We start from the raw sequence: 18,714 nt of genomic DNA on the forward strand, positions 1-18,714 counted from the left end.
CAAGCTCCAGGAGTTGGTGATGGACAGGGAAGCCTGGCATGCTGCAGTCAATGGGGTTAGTCAGACATGACTGAGCGACTGAACTGGACTGAGATGCAGGGCATTGGCCACCACAGTGCAGGGGATCTCTGGCCTGTACCTGGTGCTCAGGTTCTTTTGAGTTCCCTCTGCACATCAAATACCTGCAATCAGCAGAGGAAAGGAGACAGCCCAAGTGCATCAATGTCTCTGCACACCATCCCCAGGCGACATACACACAAGCATACAAACACGGGCTTGGGAACTTGGACCACAGACCACTCTGGGCTGCAGCTCCTGAATCCACAAAGGCTACGCCATGCCCACCCTTCTCAGAGAATTACTCTAGAACCTTCATCTCATCACCAAATTTACCAACTTTAACCAAACTGTATCATTTTACTTGTTGCACCATTTACTTATAAGTCTGTAACAAACTGCAAGCTTTTTGGTTTTTTCTTAGTCTAATTATTGTCTAAACTTTGTTTAAAAGCTCCTTTATGATAATTTTAAATATTTCTAGAATTTCCTTTCAGTTATTTTGATTTACCTTTAATTATAAACTTTTAAACTTATATTTTAAACTTTAAAAAGTAATGTTTGCCTTTTATTATTCTGCAGCTTATCATAATTTTATGAACTGCTTACAATTTATACTCTTTACCTATTCTAAAAATATCAGCAAGAAGCATGAACACTGTGACTAGCTCTAAGAGACGTTTTCATCTTCACCAGTGACTGCTATGGACTTCAGGATCAACACTCTACTGCTTAATTTTTCCTGAGGTGATAATGGTCTCAATATCAAGGAAAAAAAAATTATTAGAAATAATGAACAGGGGCTTTTAGTGGTCCAGTGGTTAAGACTCAGTGTTCCCAGTACAGGGGACACAGCCTTGATCCTTGGTCAAGGAACTAAAATCCCACATGCTGCATTGCTTGGCCAAAAAACAAAACTTTTTTTTTTTTTTTAAACAAAACTTATAAATAAACTAGATTTATCACAGTATATGACAACAGATACTAGACTCTCTTGGAACTAGAAGTAAAAAATGAAGAAAACCCTTCATCATAGGAATAGAAATATTAGAAATAGTAAACAAAAAGCTATTTGAGAATTTTGTTTTAGAAGTGTGTGCCAAAGACTTTTTTAGTAACATTTCTGGGAAACATCATAATGTGTAAAAAAAGAGGCACCCAGGTGGTACAGCAGCTGTGAGGTCTGGGCTCTGAGTACAAAGTCACCTCCTAAGCCCACATGGGCCCAGAAGCCCAAGACACCCTATGAATCTGCAAAGATTTGGGGGGGAAGATCCATTTTTGAGTTGAATTTTCACTAATAAGTTAGGACATCACTTCTGATCTTAAATAAAATTAAAGGACCAGATGAAGGGTTTTCTAAATTTATATCATTTCTCACTAATTAATCTTTAGAGCATTTTCATAGAAAACAAGTAGTTCCACACAGTTAGGATTTTCAGCCATATTACATGATGACACTTGGTAACAATATTTTTTAATACCATTTTATCTACATAGTACTTTACTGTTTAACAGAATGCTGAAAATATACTCCAACATCCCAATTTTAAGTGCAATAATCAGAACAACCATTGTATTTAGGAAAGGCATATAATATTCTAAGAAAAAAACATTTATTTGGAGCGTGAGGAAGTTTTCCTGGGACAGTGGTCCTTATGCTGAAACTTCCCTTAGTTTCTCATTTCTAACAAACTAACGTTAATAATGAATAGTAGCTGTCTTTACCAAAACTCATTACCATTGTGAGACTACTCTGCGACGTAACTTCAAGACGGTGAGAGAAGCAAATGAGACGTCCTCTGAAGTTCTTGCAGAGACGCTTCAGCGCTGCCCATGAGTTCCTCGGTGACACTGGGTGTCACTGGCAGGGGCTTTGCCCGGACTGGAGGCTTCCCAGGGCTGGGAGCCCGAGTTCCCAAGTGTGGCTTCACGTGCAGGCAAGGTCACAGCTTCCTGTGCACCTTCTGGTGCTGGATGAGGTGGCCGTGCTGGTTGAAGGCGCGGCCGCACTCCGCACACTCGTACGGCCTCTCGCCCGTGTGGATGCGCTGGTGTTGCACGAGTACCGAGTACTGGCTGAAGGCCTTGCCACAGCGGCTGCACTCGTACGGCCTCTCGCCCGTGTGGGTCCTCAGGTGCACAATCAGCGTGGCCTTCAAGCTAAAGGCCTTGCCACATTGTGCGCAGCGGAAGGGCCGCTCGCCGGTGTGGACCCGCTGGTGCTGGACCAGCGACCTGCGGGCGCTGAAGGCGTGGCCGCACTCGCTGCACACGTAGGGCTTCTCCCCGGTGTGGACCCGCTGGTGCTGGGTCAAGTGGGAGTGCTGCACGAAGGCCTTGCCGCAGGCGTAGCAGCCATAGGGCTTCTCCTCCGTGTGGATGCGCTCATGGTTCAGGAGGGTGGAGCGGTGCCGGAAGGCTTTGCCACACTCACCACACTCGTACGGCTTCTCGCCAGTGTGCACGCTGTGGTGCTGGATGAGGACAGAGCGGTCACTGAAGGCGCGGCCACACTCGCCGCAGGCGTAGGGCTTCTCCCCGGTGTGCACCCGCTGGTGCTGGAGCAGTGTCCTCTTCACGCTGAAGGCGCGACCACACTCTGCACACTCATGCGGCTTCTCTCCCGTGTGCACCCGCCGGTGGCTGCGCAGCACGGTGCTGTGGTTGAAGGCCTTGCCGCACACACCGCACACGTACGGCCGCTCGCCAGTGTGGATGCGCTGGTGCTGCAGGAGGTGCGAGAGCTGCGTGAAGGCCTTGCGGCACTCGAGACACTCGTGTGGCTTCTCCCCTGTGTGTATCTTGTGATGCTGAGCGAGATCCGAACTCACTCGAAAGGCCTTTCCACACTCGTGGCACGCGTAGGGCTTCTCGCCCGTGTGGATCCTCTTGTGCTTGCTGAGCACCGAGCTCTGGCTGAAGGCCTTGCCACACACACCGCACACATAGGGCCTCTCCCCGGTGTGCGTCCTCTGGTGCTGCAGCAGGTGGGAGCTCCGCCCAAAGCACTTCCCGCACTCCACGCACCGGTAGGGCCTCTCCCCGCCAGGAACGGCCGGGCGCTGGGCGACCGGCGCGCTGGGACTCACAGCCTGGCCTTCACGGGGGCGGGCAGGGCTGGGACTCAGACAGAAATTCTGCTCAGGTTCGTAACTGCCCGGATCACTCCACTCGGCAGGCGTTTTCCTCAGAATCATTGATATCTCCTCTGAAGTGAGCGGCCTCAAGCTGGAGTCTGCGTCCTGGTCCTGATCCTTGTGCTCACATCCTGAAACAAAACCAAAACCAAAGGGAGCGTGTTCACCCCTTCTGAGACTGCAGAGTGCATTCCACCCTGCAGGTGCTTCACTGGGACAGGGCGGCCCTCGAGGGCCCAAGGCTAGAAGTCACCAGTGGGTGACAAAGAGGAAAGGTGTCCACCCAACAGTGTGGCTGGAAAAGGGCCAGGTCCCATTCGAGAGCCTGAGGAGCGCACACGGTCACAGCCGCAGCCCTGCCCGCCCTGGAGGGTCCAGTGGCCATTAGAGGTGGAACCGAGGCAGGACTACACCTATTACTGTGCAGGGCAGGGAGGGGGCTGCTGGAGCGAAGCGCGAGCTCCTGAGAGCCCATCCTGCAGACTCCCCCCTGGGGAACAAGACGGGGCCTGCAGGTGGCAGTGAGGATGGCCAAGAAGGCGGGGGTGTTTCTACACTCAGGTCAGGGGCACTGCAGGTTGAGGGTGGAGCAGGGTATGCTGAGGACGACAGATTTTTAAACCTTGAAGACACAGCCACTGAATTGACAAGACGTCACCAGGAAACAGGACTGTCCCAGGAGGACTCATCCAGGGTACTCGACAGGCGGGCAGGGCTGTGACAGCAGAGGACGGGGACGGGGCAGAGCCAGTCCTCCCAGGCTCATCTCAGCAACGCCTCTGCTGCTTCCTCCAGTTCCCACAAGGCCTGGTTGGGGACAGTGTTAAAACGGTCCTTGAAGGATGTCCTAGAGCAAGAAGCCCAGCGGGCAGAGCAAGACCTGAGGGGGGCACACCTGAGGGGAGACTTAGCCAATGAGAGAGAGCTGGACCTTCTCAGTCCAGGGGACCCACGTTCTGCTTCATGGCCAAGACCGGGAAGCCCTCCCTATCTGATTGTGGGGGGTTAGGGTCTCTCTGGGGTTTCTTATTAGGAAGCATACTGAATGGCAACCGGCCACATTCACTGGATTTTGCTTTTTCTGTAACAGGGATATTTTCAAGTCCCATCAATTTTCCCTTTTTTGGTGGTAACAGCATTACTGAGATGTAAGTTTCACTGTTGAATTCATTCAGAACTTAGGACAGGTGCTGTGCAACGGACTTCCTCAAACCCCAAGAGCCCCTGAAAAACAGCAGGCTCCAAAACCAAGCAGTCCCTACACCAGGAAAGGCACTTCCAAGACAGACTCTGCCTGAAGCACCTGCAGGAGTGTGTGCCTAGGAGGTCAACATGTTCTTGTTTGCATTTTTTTTAATATAATTTTATTTATTTTATTTTTGGCTGCAGTGGGTCTTCACTGCAGTGACAGCTTTTCTCTAGTTGCAGTGAGCAGAGGTTACTCTCGAGTTGTGATGTGCAGGCTTCTTGCTGTGGTGGCTTCCCTTGCTGCAAAGCACGGGCTCTAGGCACGCAGGCTCTAGCACTTGCGGCTCGTGGGCCAAGTAGTAGCGGCTCCCAGACTCTAAAGCGTAGACTCAGTAGTTGTGTCACATGGGCTTAGCTGCTCCACAGCACATGGGATCTTCTCGGACCAGGGATCAAACCTGTGACCCCGGCACCGGCAGGCGGATTCTCAATCACTGGGCCACCAAGGAGGTCCTGATCAGTCTTCTCACATATAGACAATATCATGAACTACAAGCAATGTTTTTCCTCTTTCCAATTCTTACAGCTTTACTTGTGCTATTGTGTCTGGTCTTGCCAAATTTCAGACGGAACCCCCAGGACAGCTGTGGACGGTGGGCTCCTCTGCCTCACGGCAAACAGCTCTAGCCGCACTAAGAGTCAGGTTAAGAAACTTCCCTTTCATACGTAGGTGCTTCCTTCTTCCCAAAACCAGCCCATGTCCCTCAACCTCTGAGGTCCATTCAGAGCAGGGACCTGTCAGGGGCCCGGCAGCCACATGTGCTCACCTTGCCTCAAGACACCCAACCCACACCCAGCTGCACTTACCTCCCTGCCCATTCCCTGCGCTGGGCCTCTGCCTGCTGCCCACTCACCCGCAGGAGTCCCCGCCAGGTCAGACCCCAGGAGCACCCGCAGGTGCACAGCCCTTAGTGCACAGAGGCCACTCCGCGCTCACCTGAGCGGCTGATGCCCCAGCCCCTGAGCTGCTCGTTGCCCTGCTTGTCCAGGACCCACGGCTCCTCTCCTCGCTCCAGCTGGGAGATCACCTCAGGCTTGGATCCTGGAATTCCTGCTCGTGGGGAGGGAAGTCCTTTCGTCTGTACAATATCCACAAGCACCCTCACCACACCCCACCCAAGGCCTGCAGGGGGCCTTACCCACGGAGACCACGTTCCCGTAGGTCTCCATCATCACGTGTCGGTAGAGGCCACGCTGGGCAGGGCCCAGACGGTCCCACTCATCCTGGGAGAGAAACACGGCCACGTCCTCGAAGGTCACCTTGGCCTGGAACAACAGGGGGGCTGCAGGTTGGACTCAGACTCCACGTCCCAGACAAGGAGGGTGCAAGCAGTGTGGGTTGTGGGGACGCGCCCCTGGACGGGGTGGGGGGGGGGCAACAGGAAGGGGCCACAGTGTTCAAAATGCAGTGATGCTCAGGATGCCACCAGGCCCCTGGGAGTGGGAGGATGTGAGGATGGCAGGGGCGCCGCAAAGGCCTTGGGGCTACTCACCTGAGGCACCGCTGGTGGCGGCAGGAGCCGGGCCGCCGCCATCATCTGCTCCGTGGCACGTCTGAGGGAGACGGTATCAGAGAAGCGTGTAGGGCTGAGGAAAAGGAAGGAGCATATGAGGGGCCCAGGATGGTCCCACCCAAGAAGCCTGGGGATGCCATGCGCCCCAAGGGCCATTGGACTGCCCAGCTTACCAGGCATGGCCTGCAGTACACACACAGGGCTGGGTGAGCACATCATGGGAAGGGGGCAACACCAGGCCTGACTGCCTCCAGAGACATCCCCCATGAGGAGCGGCTGCACTAGTGGTGTGGGGACCACAACCCTCCTGTGGGGCCGCTGATGCCCTAGGCATGCCTGGTCCTGCCCAGCGACTCCAGTGGGGGCCCGGTTCTGATGGATGCATCCAGAGTGACCCTGAGATTCGGTCTGAGGACCTGATGGGGAGGCGTGGGGCTGGGCGGGCTCTGGGAACACTGGGACAAGCACTGCCAAGGCATGTGCTACACCCACCCTGCCAGACAGAAGTGGGCACAAGCCCAGCAGGCCCATCACCTGGGAAAAATGAAAGGAGTGAATAAAGTTAGCTCAGAATTCATCTGAAACACTGATGTTGGACAAACAGGCATGAGGGTGCCACCAGGCATGAAGAACTGGAAACAACAGGGCTGGTCCCGCCTCGCCAGCTCTCAGAACCAACAGTGGGGGACAAGCTGCCTCCTGTGGCTACTCCAGTGCCCACACCCCCTAAAAGAGCAGTACTGCTCCCCCAACCCTTCATGGGCTGCCCACACCCGCCATCTCTCATGGACAGTCATCCTCCCTATGGTCTAATCCAGCCACTCCCTCAGGTGGTCTCTGTCCCCTCCATCCCAAGTGGCCCCTGTCAGGGTCTCCTCTGACCTCCATATGACCAAATCCTTGTCTGCTGTCAGCGGTGGGTAACCCCAGTCTCCAGCAAGTCCGTCACCATGGGCGCCCCTGTCCACCCTCACCAGCACGAGATACTGCCTCCTGAACCATGCAGCTCTGGTCCTCTGGGAACCCAGAGGAGGTAGACAGTCATTTTCAGATGACCTGACCACACCTGGGCAGGATCTAACAATGAGCACCCATAGGAACCCCGTTCGCCGGCTCCCCGTTGGTGCTGGCAGCCAGCACAGCTAATCTAGGAGCTGCTGGATCATTCGGCCGGAGGCCTCCAGCCAGGCCGGCTCCTGCCCGAGCCCATGTCTGTGACCTGAGCTGCTTCTGCCCCACAGGCCTGAACGTCCAGTGGAGCACAGGGCTCCTGTTGGTGCACTAAGCTGGCAACCTCCTTCCCCTCCAGCTGGCCATCTCCTCATGGGTGTCCTCTAGCACCTCAGACACTTAACATCCAGCCCCGACACCCATCTCCTCCCCAGGCCTGGTCTGCCCCTGGTCTGGCACCTGCATTCGATCCAGATCCTGAAGTCGCCCTCCTGCTCACCCTCTCACGCCCACTGGACCCGCCCTCCAGTGGCAGCACAGTCTTGCCCCGCCCCCACGGGACGCAGTGCCCTGCCTCAGCTCCAAGCCCCGCCCCCACGGGACGCAGGGCCCTGCCTCAGCTCCAAGCCCCGCCCCCACGGGACGCAGGGCCCTGCCTCAGCTCCAAGCCCCGCCCCCACGGGACGCAGGGCCCTGCCTCAGCTCCAAGCCCCGCCCCCATGGGACGCAGGGCCCTGCCTCAGCTCCAAGCCCCGCCTCCGCTCCTGAGGCTGCCGAGAGCCCTGCTCTGAGCGCCCCTCCCCGCAGCCGGGTGCCTCCTGCCCCTCAGCTGGCGCTCAGCTGTCACCCTCTCAGTGAGACCGTCACCGTCTCATTAAGACCATTCCCGACCCACCTTGGGGGCCTCTGCCTCATCGTTCTCACACCCCCTGCCAGTCCCAGCGGAGCAGCCAGTGGCTCAAGCATGGCTGAACAAGTGAATGAAATTACAGGAGAAATGACTCCATACTCCACCCTTCAGAATAGCAACAAGTGCCGGAGGAGCACCTACTCCAGCAGCAGTGGGAAAGTGGAGTGTCTGCTAGCTCTCGCAGGTGAGAAAGTCACCTGGCCGATTTAGGTGCAGCAGACATACCTCTGGGCAATGCAGGCCTTCCTCAGATGGACTTGAAACCAGAAGGGAAGGGGACTGAGCACAACCCTTAAAGATGAGACATAAACTGGTTAGAACCAACTAGGCCCAAGATAGCGGAAGGCTCCACTTCCAGTGGAGGCTGAGCCTCATTATATGCTCAATGCGACACATCAGCTAAATGACAACACACCCACAGTCCCCACAGTTCCAAGGCCAGATGACCAGAAAGGCTGAAAAGTGGGCAGTGGCCCAATTCCTGAATTCCTGGAAGCCCCTGGCCCTCCCTGAAATAGTTGGATTAATCCTCCTATTCAGCAGCCTATGAAACTACACAGCCCATAGAAACTAACAATTTAATTAGTTACATTTCAGGGCCTTTTGAGACAGACACCATTCTGTCTAAGGAATGTGTATCTCTCTAAATAAATCCACTTCTCACCTATCACTTTGCATCCTGCTGTGAATTCCTTCTGCACTGAGACACACAGAACCTGAGCTTCAATAAGTCCTGAGCAAAGGTGTGTGGTTTCAATTAAGAGACAGTGGGTTCGAGTCTCAGCTCCTGCGTTCGAATCCCACATGAATTGTGTGGTTTCAGAACAGACTCCAGGATGGTGCTGCCGCCAAATCCACCAGCCCTTCCACACACCAGTCCCGCACCCACGCAGACCAAGATTCAGGCTGTGCCAGGCGGCCAGACAGGTCAGCAAAAGCACAGGATATGGAGGTGTTCACAATGCTCCTGTTGCACAATGACCCCAGGACCACGAGGGGATGTGAGCCCTTGTCCACAGCACTAGACACACCAGACTGAGATGACACAGCTCCTCTGAGGGCCTCAGGAGGACAGCCAGGTTAAAGACAGCATGTAACTAAGTGTCACCTCATCTGATGAAATTAACTCAAACCCCCGGCCAATAGTTTGAGGCACGGAGGGGCAGAGAAGGGGACAAGATTCCCACCCAGTGAATTCCAGAGAAGCACGAAAACAGAAAGCGGAAGAGCTCTGCCCAGGATGACCTCTAAGTACTGAAGGAAAACAGTATATTATAAAGTATGCCTGTTGCTCTGCTCTGAATGTCTGTGCCTCCAAATGACCTAAGGCTCAATGTTGGGGGGGGGGGGCGGGGCGGTGCTCAGGTCCTGAGAGTGGAGTCCCCTTGATAAGAGACCCCTCCCTCCACGTGAGGACACAATGTCTGCAGCCAGGATGAGGGCTCCCGATTCTGCTGATCCTAACCTCAGATGTCTGGCCTCTACACTGTGAGAAATGACATTTGCTGTTTTACAGGCTGCCCGGTCTCTGGTGCTCTATTATAGCAGCCCAAATGGAATAAGACCCTATATTCTGATAAAAGAGAAAGAAAACAAATGTAAATGTGGAACTAACTAGTTTTTCATTTTTGTGTACTTTTACTTTGGTAGATAAGGTCTGGGTCTCCTAGAACAAGTCTGCATGGAATGAAAAGACAGCAAAAAACACTGCAGGCTGCTAACTGACACCACAGGGATGACAACAGAGCCACCCAGGCACTGAAGCTGGCTGTTACTCAGGGCCCATAGCTCAAGGCAACAGGAGTTCAGGGAGGAAGGGAGAACAGGTGAGCAGGTCAAGTCCTGTTTAGATGATCCCTGAAGTCGGAATTAACACCATGGAGGGTCAAACTGGCTCTGAGGAGCTGCCCAGGGAAGCCATGCCACCCCCAACACAGAAACAAGTACAAAAAGCACCTGCCCAAGGGGTGCCCACAACAGCAACCCATCCACCCACGCCCCAGAAAATAACCCAAACCAAAGCAGAGCAGGCCAATGTTCTCTGCAGCAGTGATCACACTGCAGTGAGACACTCTTCCAAGTGAGTTCTGGCTCGGTGGTGACCACAGGACAGGAACTGAAAACGGGGCCGCAGAGACGAGAGAGCTTAGGATTCAACGTTATTGTTATTTTGTTCTGTAAACTCTAGCTGGCGGAGAAGGCAATGGCACCCTACTCCAGCACTCTTGCCTGGAGAGTCCCATGGACAGAGGAGCCTGGTGGGCTGCAGTCCATGGGGTCGCTAAGAGTCGGACACGACTGAGCGACTTCACTTTCACTTTCATGCACTGGAGAAGGAAATGGCAACCCACTCCAGTGTTCTTGCCTGGAGAATCTCAGGGACGGGGGAGCCTGGTGGGATGCTGTCTCTGGGGTCGCACAGAGTCGAACACGACTGAAGTGACTTAGCAGCAGCAGCTCTTGCTGGAACTGCTGAAGATCTTCCTCCCAAAGACCCCACCAACAGTGACAGGCATGACAGGCACACTCGCAGTCCCTGGTCTGGGGTGGACAGCTCCAGGGTCTCCCCACTCTTCCTCACCATCCTCACCCCCAGGTTTTCCCGCTGGAAGACCTGCTCCTCTTTCTTCATCTGCTCAAAGCCTGGCCCGCCAGGCTGGAAGCACCTTCCAAAGAAGGAGTTCTGATCCACCTGTAAGCCCAAACCACAACCCTGCATGCTTCAGAGGAAAATGATCACAGACGTGTATCCGCACAGGTAGCTTTTCTACACAGCAGCAACATGGAGTCAGAAAATATTCAGGGAAAACAGTTCTAGTCACAGACGGCAAGAAACAAGGTTAAAGTAAACCTTAGAAATATGTTAATGCTGCCCCCTGTATCCACAAAGTCGTAGTGCAGACAGCCAAGCAGTCCTGGACTAGAAAGGGCAGAGTAGGGCCATATCTATAAACAAACAAGATAGGCCAGGCATTAAAATCCTGGGGAAGATGTTCCAGTAACCTCACTCAGACAACAGGTCTAAAATTAGTCCTTTGCACAAAGCTCAACCAATCTCCCAGAAAGCTAAGCAAAAGCAGAAATTAGCCTCTCCTCTGGGGTCCCAGTAGCCTGTCCTCACGCCTCGAGGGTGTACTATCCTTTATTTGCTGAATAAAACTGAGCTGTAACTGAGCTTTAAAAAATAACAGAAATTAAATGAGATCATTTCATATCATATACTGAAAGCACACAGCTAATGAATGAAAAAGAGCTAAATTTTAAAATTATATGATAAAAAGAACCTGAATAAACTCTGGGGAGCAGAGACCCACAGATTTGGATGAAAATCAAAACCTTTTCACATCAAAACACAAATGCCAGAAATGGGCCCAAGATTTGGGAGAATTTAACACTGAACAAAGGTGGTTTTCCAAATCAACGGCGAAATGAGTTATTCAGTAGTGTCAGAAATACCAGGGTTTAGGGAAAACACTGAAGCTGGACTTCCAACTTTCCCCACATCAAAATGATTCCAGATGGAGCCAACGTTTCACAAGTACCAGAGAAAACGAGTTTATTTTAGAACTAAACTTAGAGTAGGGAAAGCCCTTTAAGATACAGCACAAAGCCAAAAGCCTCGAGGCTAAATATTTGACCACTGAACACTCGAAATCTTCCATCTTAGAACAAAACATCACAACCGGAGTCAGATGATAGTCTGAGAAGAAAGTCTTCGATACACCCGTTAAAGAACCAAGCTGATCAGGACCGAAACGCCAGGCAGCGCACACCGAGGGTCCGGCTTCCCGGCCCCGAAGCGTCGCGCTGGGCAGGCGCCCGCGGACCCCGGGAATGGCTGCTCGCGCTCACGAAACGGGCTTTCACAAACAACCGAGAGACGAGCCTCGATAAAAATGGAGGCGGGAGTGGACTCGGGAAGAAGCACTCTCCCCGGGGAGATGCCGACGGCGATCCCGGTGGAATAAGTGTTCGCGCCCCCGGCCCGCACCCGGGCCCGCGCGAGGCCGGAGCTCTGGGCGCCGCGGACTAACGGCGGCGTAGGGCTCGCCGTTCGCGGGAGTGGGGAGGGCCCGGGGAAGGCGAGAGCGGGGTAGGGGCTCGGAGTGGGCAGGGAAAGGCAAGGGGCGCTCGCGGGCAGCGCCCGATCGCGTGGAGGGTCCTGGCCCCCACACCCCGGCGCGCGGGTAAAGGGTGCGGAATGCAGCCCGCACCCCGACTCACCGTCCCCGCAGTTGCCTCACCCGCAGGGCTGGCCGCCCGCACAGCACTCAGACAAAGGGGGCGCCCCGCCCTGTCTGCGCATCCGCCAATCGCAGGGCGCCTCGCCCCCAAGGGCCCCGCCCACGCCTCCCAGGCCGCCACTCCTAGGACGCGACACTTCCCAGTTCGCCTTGGGCCCCGCCCTCCCCGCCCTGCGCCTTTCTCCTGACTGACGCACGCGCCAGAGCCACCGAGAGACGCAGCCTCCACCGCGCCTAGATAGGCCACGCCGCGTCCGGGTCTCCTACAGGCTGCACATCCGGCGGCCTCGCGGAAGCTCCTGCGGGTAACTCGTACCTCCGGCCCTGCGGGCACAGCTCGACCCCGAGTCGGGTGAATCCTCGCCGTGGTGCCTCCAGATGTCACGCCTGCCGAGGCGGGGCCTGGCGTTGGCTGGCGGTGGTCGTCGTATGTGGCGGCGACCTCCTCCCCGTCCCCCTACGCTGGGGTTTGCGCACTTCGGCAGGGCAGGACCAGCGGGGGCGGGAGGAAGAGGTGGCCGTCGCTGCTGCCTTCCGCACCCGCTGTCACCCCCAAGGAGTACTTCCAGGTGGCTCGTTGGCTGGGAGGACCGACCGGACCAAGCTGGTGCCCCGACTTTTGGGCAGGAAAGGTGGTCTGGGAAAGACCCGAGGCTGGAAGTGGGAGAGGATGTGGCAGTAATTCTGTGGATAGCTGGCCCCGGCGTCAGGGGCAGGGTTTCTACTCGGGAAAGGTGAGGTCAGCTTCCCACAGGGAACTCATCTGCCCCACACATCCCGGTGAGGTAAGGTCCTCTCTGCCAAGAGACTGAAGCTCAGGACCCAGGTTGTCCGATTTGGCCCTATTTTTGGACCATCCTAGATGGTTTGGGCCAGTTGCCAGTGTTAACGTAATTAAACGAGGAGGCCATTAGGCTGGGGGTGGCTCTGCTGCCTTGGTAGCCCCCAGCTAGGCTTTCCAATTAAGTTGACGGCTTAAGTCGTGGCCTGTCAAAGCCCTTGCTTTGCTTTTCCGTCTATAAAAACTAATATAGCTCCTGCTGGCAGAGCATTCCTAACCACTATTCCATCCTCTATTTGCTCACATAAGCTCTAAACAAATTCTAACATGCCTCAGTTTACCTTTTAACAGTGAGGAGCTTGAGCTCGGCAACTTTGGTCCCGGCAGAGAACTGATGCTTCTAAGATCTCAGCACACCCTGCTTTCTTTTTCTCTTCCCAACTATTTCAAGGTCCATATAATCAAAGCTGTGGTTTTTCCACTGCTGAGTTATGTTAGGGTCCAAAATCACTGAACAGTGGCTGCAGCCATGAAATTAAAAGATGCTTGCTCCTTGGAGGGGAGGGGGAAAGCGGTGCAGGGGAGGGGGGGGGAGGGAAGCTAAGACAAACCTATATCACGTATTAAAAAGCAGCGACATCACTTTGCCGACAAAGGTTTGTATAGTCAAAGCTGCGACTTTTCCAGTAGTCGTGTACAGATGTGAGATTTGGACCATAAAGAAGGCTGAGGGCTGGAAAATTGATGCTTTTGAGCTGTGGTGCTGGGGAACTCTTGAGAGCCCCTTGGACAGCGAGGAGGTTAAACCTGTCATCTTACAGGAAATCAATCCTGAATATTCATTGGAAGGACTGATATTGAAACTCTAATACTTTGGCCACCTGATGCGAGGATCCAACTCATTGGAAAAGACCCTAATGCTGGGAAAGACTGAGGGCAAGAGGAGAAGGAGGTGGCAGGATGAGATGTTTGCATGACATCACTGACTCAGTGAACATGACTTTGAGCAAACTCTGGGAGATAGTGAAGGACAGGGAAGCCTAGCTGCAGTCCATGGGGTTGCAAAGAGCTGGACACAACTTAGGGACTGAACAACAACTTATTTTAAAAATGTTCGTTCATAAAGATTGAAAGTATATTACAGTGAAATACCTGCATGTCTTTTGCTTAGTTTCAGCAACTAACATTTTGCTTTTTTTTTTTAATCAATTCAACAACTAGCTTTTGCGTGTGTGTCCAGCTCTGCCACTCTTCACAGGCATGGTATTTATTGAGTGCCTGTTGTATGCTAGGCAGCGTTCTAAGTGCCGGGGCTACATGAGTAGGTAAAACAAGCAACATTCCCAATAAGTCCCTTTCTCATATGCTTTACCTGTGAGTGGGGAAAGCAGGTAGTACACAGTATCAATATGTGAATCAGAGTGTCCAGAGGTGGTATGAGCCATTAAAGGTCCAGGTGGGCACCACTGCTACTCACAGTGTCCCTGGCTCATCCCCAGGTCCAGATGGAGGCAGTTTTTTCCTGTATTTAAAATCCTGGGATCTAATTATATAAACACGTTTATTAGTTATATGTAATGATGTCAGAATAACAATGTCAATATTATTAACCCTATGATTATTGAAAATAGTCTAGATTTGTTTTGCAGTTCTTCTTGCTGTTACGATATATCCCATTTGGGGTATGACCTTAACTCTACAGTTTCACTTGTTTGCTTTTTAAAGTTACATTTTTAACATTTTGATACAATTTTGTTTTATGATGATGTAAACTTGGGAGGACAGTCATTACCAACCTAGACAGCATATTAAAAAGCAGTGACATTACTTTGTCAACAAAGACAACATTACTTTGTCAACAACAAAGACATTACTTTGACAAACTTTGTCTAGTCAAGGCTATGGTTTTCCAGTGGTCATGTATGGATGTGAGAGTTGGACTATAAAGAAAGCTGAGCATGGAAGAATTGATGCTTTGGAACTGTGGTGTTGGAGAAGATTCTTGAGAGTCCCTTGGGCTCAAGGAGATCCAACCAGTCCATCCTAAGTGAGATCAGTCCTGGGTATTCATTCGTAGGACTGATGTTGAAGCTGAAACTCCAATACTTTGGCCACCTGATGTAAAGAGCTGACTCATTTGAAAAGACCCTGATACTGGGAAAGATTGAGGGCAGGAGGAGAAGGGGACAACAGAGGATGACCTGGTTGGATGGCATCACTGACTCGAGGGACATGGGTTTGGGTGGACTCCAGGAGTTGGTGATGGACAGGGAGGCCTGGCGTGCTGCGATTCATGGGGTCGCAAAGAATCGGACACGACTGAGCGACTGAACTGAACCGAAACCCTATATGGTTTCAAAGTCCAGTACACAAAAGAAAGTACATTCAGAAGACTTGCTTCCCTCCCTGTTCCCACCAGTCTCTTACCGGGCTGCCCTATCTGTAACCATTTATCAATGCTATGGTTTCTGGCTCCATTCCAAAAAATCTGAGTGAACGTCAGTGAACAGTAGTTCTTTCCCACTGGCCCACATTTTGGCATATTCCTGTCAGCGTCCAGCCACCTCTCCTTGGCAGCGTCCGGGCATGTCCCTTTCTCCTTTATGCAGCTGCCTTCACCTCCCTTGTGAATGTGCTGTCGTGTATTCAGCCAGTCTGCTATTACTGAACGTCTTTTGCCATAAAATTAGTGCTGTAATAAGTAGCTTTAGTTAGGTGTTTTCAGTTTTGCCAGTTTAATTTTAGGATAGTTTCCTAAAAATGGGCATTTGTATCTGTTTTTCTGTGTGTCGCCCAGTTCCCTTCCACAGGGTTGAAGGATCTTGTATTTCCGCTGGTGAGCTTTCCTTACAGCCTTGTGAACAAAGAATGTTGTCAAATATTTGGTATTTTGGCAATCTGAGAAGCAAGAAATAGCATCTTGGTGTAATTTCCTTTTGCATCTTCCTTGGGGGTAAGGTTGAGCATCTCTTCGTATGATTAAGAGCCACTTTCACTGACTTTTCTGTGAACCTGCTTGTTGGTCTCTTCCCTCTCATTTTAGAAGCACTATAGAGTTAGACTGTAAAGAAAGCTGAGCACCAAAGAATGATGCTTTTGAATTGTGGTGTTGGAGAAGACTCTTGAGAGTCCCTTGGACTGGAAGAACAAACCAGTCCGTCCTAAAGGAAATCAGTCCTGAATATTCATTGGAAGGACTGATGTTGAAGCTGAAACTCCAATACTTTGGCCACCTGATGCAAAGAACTGACTCATTGGAAAAGGCCCTGATGCTGGTAAAGATAGAAGGCAGAAGGGGACAGGATGAGATGTTTGGATGGCATCACCAACTCAATGGACATGAGTTTGAGCAAGCCCTGGGAGTTGGTGATGGACAAGTGTGCTGCAGTCCATGGAGTTGCAAAGAGTCAGACATGACTGAATGACTGAACTGAACTGAACTAATCATGTTAACCCTTTGTGACATACATAGCAGATTTTTAAAAACTTTGTTCTTAACACTAGGATTAAAAATTGCAAGCACTTACAGTCTTTTTTGATGCAACTGACAAGTTATATAAGCAATTGATATGATACCAGAGAGATGGTATAAAGAGTAGACTCCAAAATCACTTTTAATAAATTATTTTATTATTATTTTATTTTTGGCTGCACCGTGTCTTCGTTGCAGTGCGGGTTCTCTAGAGTGTGTGAGCTCAGTAGCTTTGACTCACAGGCTTAGTTGCAGTTTGCAGTATCTTAGTTCCCCACCTAGGAGTCAAACCAGGATCCCCTGCATTGGGAACATGGAGTCATAGCCACTGAACCACCAGAGAAGTCACCAGGACTTCTTTATAGCATGGAGTACAAGTCCTTTTTTGGATATATATATTTTGCAAATATCTTCTCCCAGTTTATGCTTTGCCTTTTCCTTTAATTTTGAGGAACAAATGTTCTAAATCTTGATGAGTTCCTACTCGCTGAATTCCTTCCTCAAAAATTCCTGCTCTTTGTGTTCTATTTAATAAATCTTCACCAAAGATTATTTATTTAATAAATCTTGACCAAAGTGAAGGTCAGTAGGTTTTCTCTTATGTTTTCTTTTAAAAGTTTCTGCTGTACATTTTGGTTGATGATACATTTTGAGTTAAATTCTTTAGATGGTGTGGGGCAAGGATTGAGATTCACTTTGTTGGCATATGGTTATACAATAATTACAACACCATTTGTTGAAAATGAAACCCTAATTTTAAATAACCTTATGTACATTAATTTTATATGTGTTATGTATAACATAAGTTGTAAACACTTCCTCCAGTTCACCATTTGTCTTTTTATTTTGAATATAAAGGTGTTGGTCCTGCAAAACTTATTTCTGTGTAATTTATCATTTGTTTTCTCTTATTATTGCTTGATTTCAAGCTACAGTAAAATTCCCCTAACTTCCCAGTTCTGGAGGAATCCACCCATATTTTCACCCAGTACTCATTTGGTTTTGTTTCTGTACATTTAAATCTCTGTTCCATTTGGACTTTATTCTGCTAAAAGATGCAAAGAGTAAGTCTAGTTTTGTCTTTTTTCCAAAAGGCTATCTTGTTACCCCGCTACCACATAGGATGAGATTGGTCCTTTCCCCTGAATCTGAGGCCATCTTTCTATCACATTTCCAGTTGGCAGTGGTCTCCCCAGTCAATGTTCTGATGTCTGGAAGATTCACAGTCTGGCCCATGAGCACAGAAGAGCCTGCATACAGAATAATCCTCACAGAGTACCTGCAGTCAGGCCACCTCCACCTCCGCCCATGCCTTTGTGTTACTTCCAGGGAAGCCCAGGAGCCAGTGTCTGCCAAGCCCCAGGGGAAAGAACCAACCTCATCGTACGTGGTTGGCTGCTCTGGTGTGGCCTGCACTGTCCTCAGCCATCAAGGCCCTGTTCTCCACTCAGACCTGAGTTGCCTCCAAAGCCATGGAAACTTCAGGATGGTCCTGGACCCTGGCCCTGCTCTCACACACCACTCCAGTCTCCCTGCTTCTCCTTGCATGGAGAGACCATGGGTGTCAAGGGACAGTTTTCCCCCTACATTCATCATCTGTGAGGCCTGGGCTGTAGGATCCATGGAGGAGTCTCCCAGAACTCTGCCAGCACATGGAAATCATGGCACAGTTGTTACCAGGGAGCCACCTGGAGCCTGGGCCTAGGGGCCCCAACTGGCATTTTTCACCCAGGGAGCTCTAAGGCAGGGCAGCTTTGAGCTGTTAGGGCTGCTTTTCTGTTGTTCTCAACGGAGCTGGCATTATTGGCTGAAGGCAGAAGTGTATGGATGTGGAAATCAGGAGCCAGGAAGATTGTCCTCCTGATCTCTAATTCTCGAGGTACGTGGGAAGGGGTGAGGGCTCTGGGAACCTTGTGCAGTCACGGCAGCCAGGCTTTTGTTAGAACAAGGAGTTGAGGGAGAAGTCACAGTACAGAGGAACTTGACGTCCATAAACCAAAAACCAGAGTGGAAGAAGGTGTGGAGGCCAAGCAGGGCTTCTGGTTTTTTGAAGGTATGAAAAGCTTTATTATTGACATAAAGGAGGTCTCTGAGGAGGGTAGAGAAGGCCTCTGGAACAGGTCTGAGGTGGCTTGAGAGCAAGAAGGGTCGGCAGCCTGGGCCTCTACTGCGGTCAGCAGGAGAGGCTGGCGGGATAGTCCCTGGGCACAGGCGAGGGCCTGGATGCTTTCCGTCTCCTGCTGGCATCAGAGGGCAGAGCATCTGGCTGGCTTTTCTGCTTTTCCAGATGTGGGCATGAAACGAGAAGGACGAGGCCTCAAGGTGCCAGCCTGCTAGTCACCACTCACCCTGATGTTTGATGAGAGACACACCATGTTTCACTCAGCTAATTCAGAG

The 18,714-nt window shown here is 51.5% G+C and overlaps 1 protein-coding gene across 2 annotated transcripts; it reads right to left on the reverse strand.

Annotated features, from left to right (window-relative positions):
• Window positions 1–1,409: 1,409 nt before the first annotated feature.
• Window positions 1,410–12,115, reverse strand: ZNF250 (zinc finger protein 250). 2 transcript variants are annotated; one of them, XM_055545438.1, is made up of 6 exons: window positions 6,842–7,436; window positions 6,133–6,493; window positions 5,939–6,032; window positions 5,585–5,711; window positions 5,383–5,496; window positions 1,410–3,328 (listed from the first exon to the last, which is right to left on the reverse strand). In XM_055545438.1, the coding sequence occupies exons 2-6, from the start codon at window positions 6,342–6,344 to the stop codon at window positions 2,004–2,006; spliced, it is 1,872 nt and encodes a 623-aa protein (XP_055401413.1). In that variant the 5' UTR covers window positions 6,345–6,493; window positions 6,842–7,436; the 3' UTR covers window positions 1,410–2,003. The 2 variants fall into 2 exon arrangements, with proteins under 2 accessions (XP_055401413.1, XP_055401414.1); XM_055545439.1 differs by lacking the exons at window positions 6,133–6,493; window positions 6,842–7,436 and adding an exon at window positions 12,045–12,115.
• Window positions 12,116–18,714: the final 6,599 nt, after the last annotated feature.

This window comes from Bubalus kerabau, chromosome 14 (genome assembly GCF_029407905.1).
Source record: "Bubalus kerabau isolate K-KA32 ecotype Philippines breed swamp buffalo chromosome 14, PCC_UOA_SB_1v2, whole genome shotgun sequence".
Taxonomy (NCBI): Eukaryota; Metazoa; Chordata; class Mammalia; order Artiodactyla; family Bovidae; genus Bubalus; species Bubalus kerabau.

Excerpts from the sequence above, each read along its gene's own strand:
- ZNF250 (XM_055545438.1), bottom strand. The coding sequence starts at position 6,344 with ATGCATCCATCAGAACCGGGCCCCCACTGGAGTCGCTGGGCAGGACCA. Across the intron at positions 5,497-5,584 it reads CGGGAACGTGGTCTCCGTGG|GAATTCCAGGATCCAAGCCT; the intron begins GTAAGGCCCCCT and ends CCCCACGAGCAG. Across the intron at positions 3,329-5,382 it reads CTGGGGCATCAGCCGCTCAG|GATGTGAGCACAAGGATCAG; the intron begins GTGAGCGCGGAG and ends GTTTTGTTTCAG.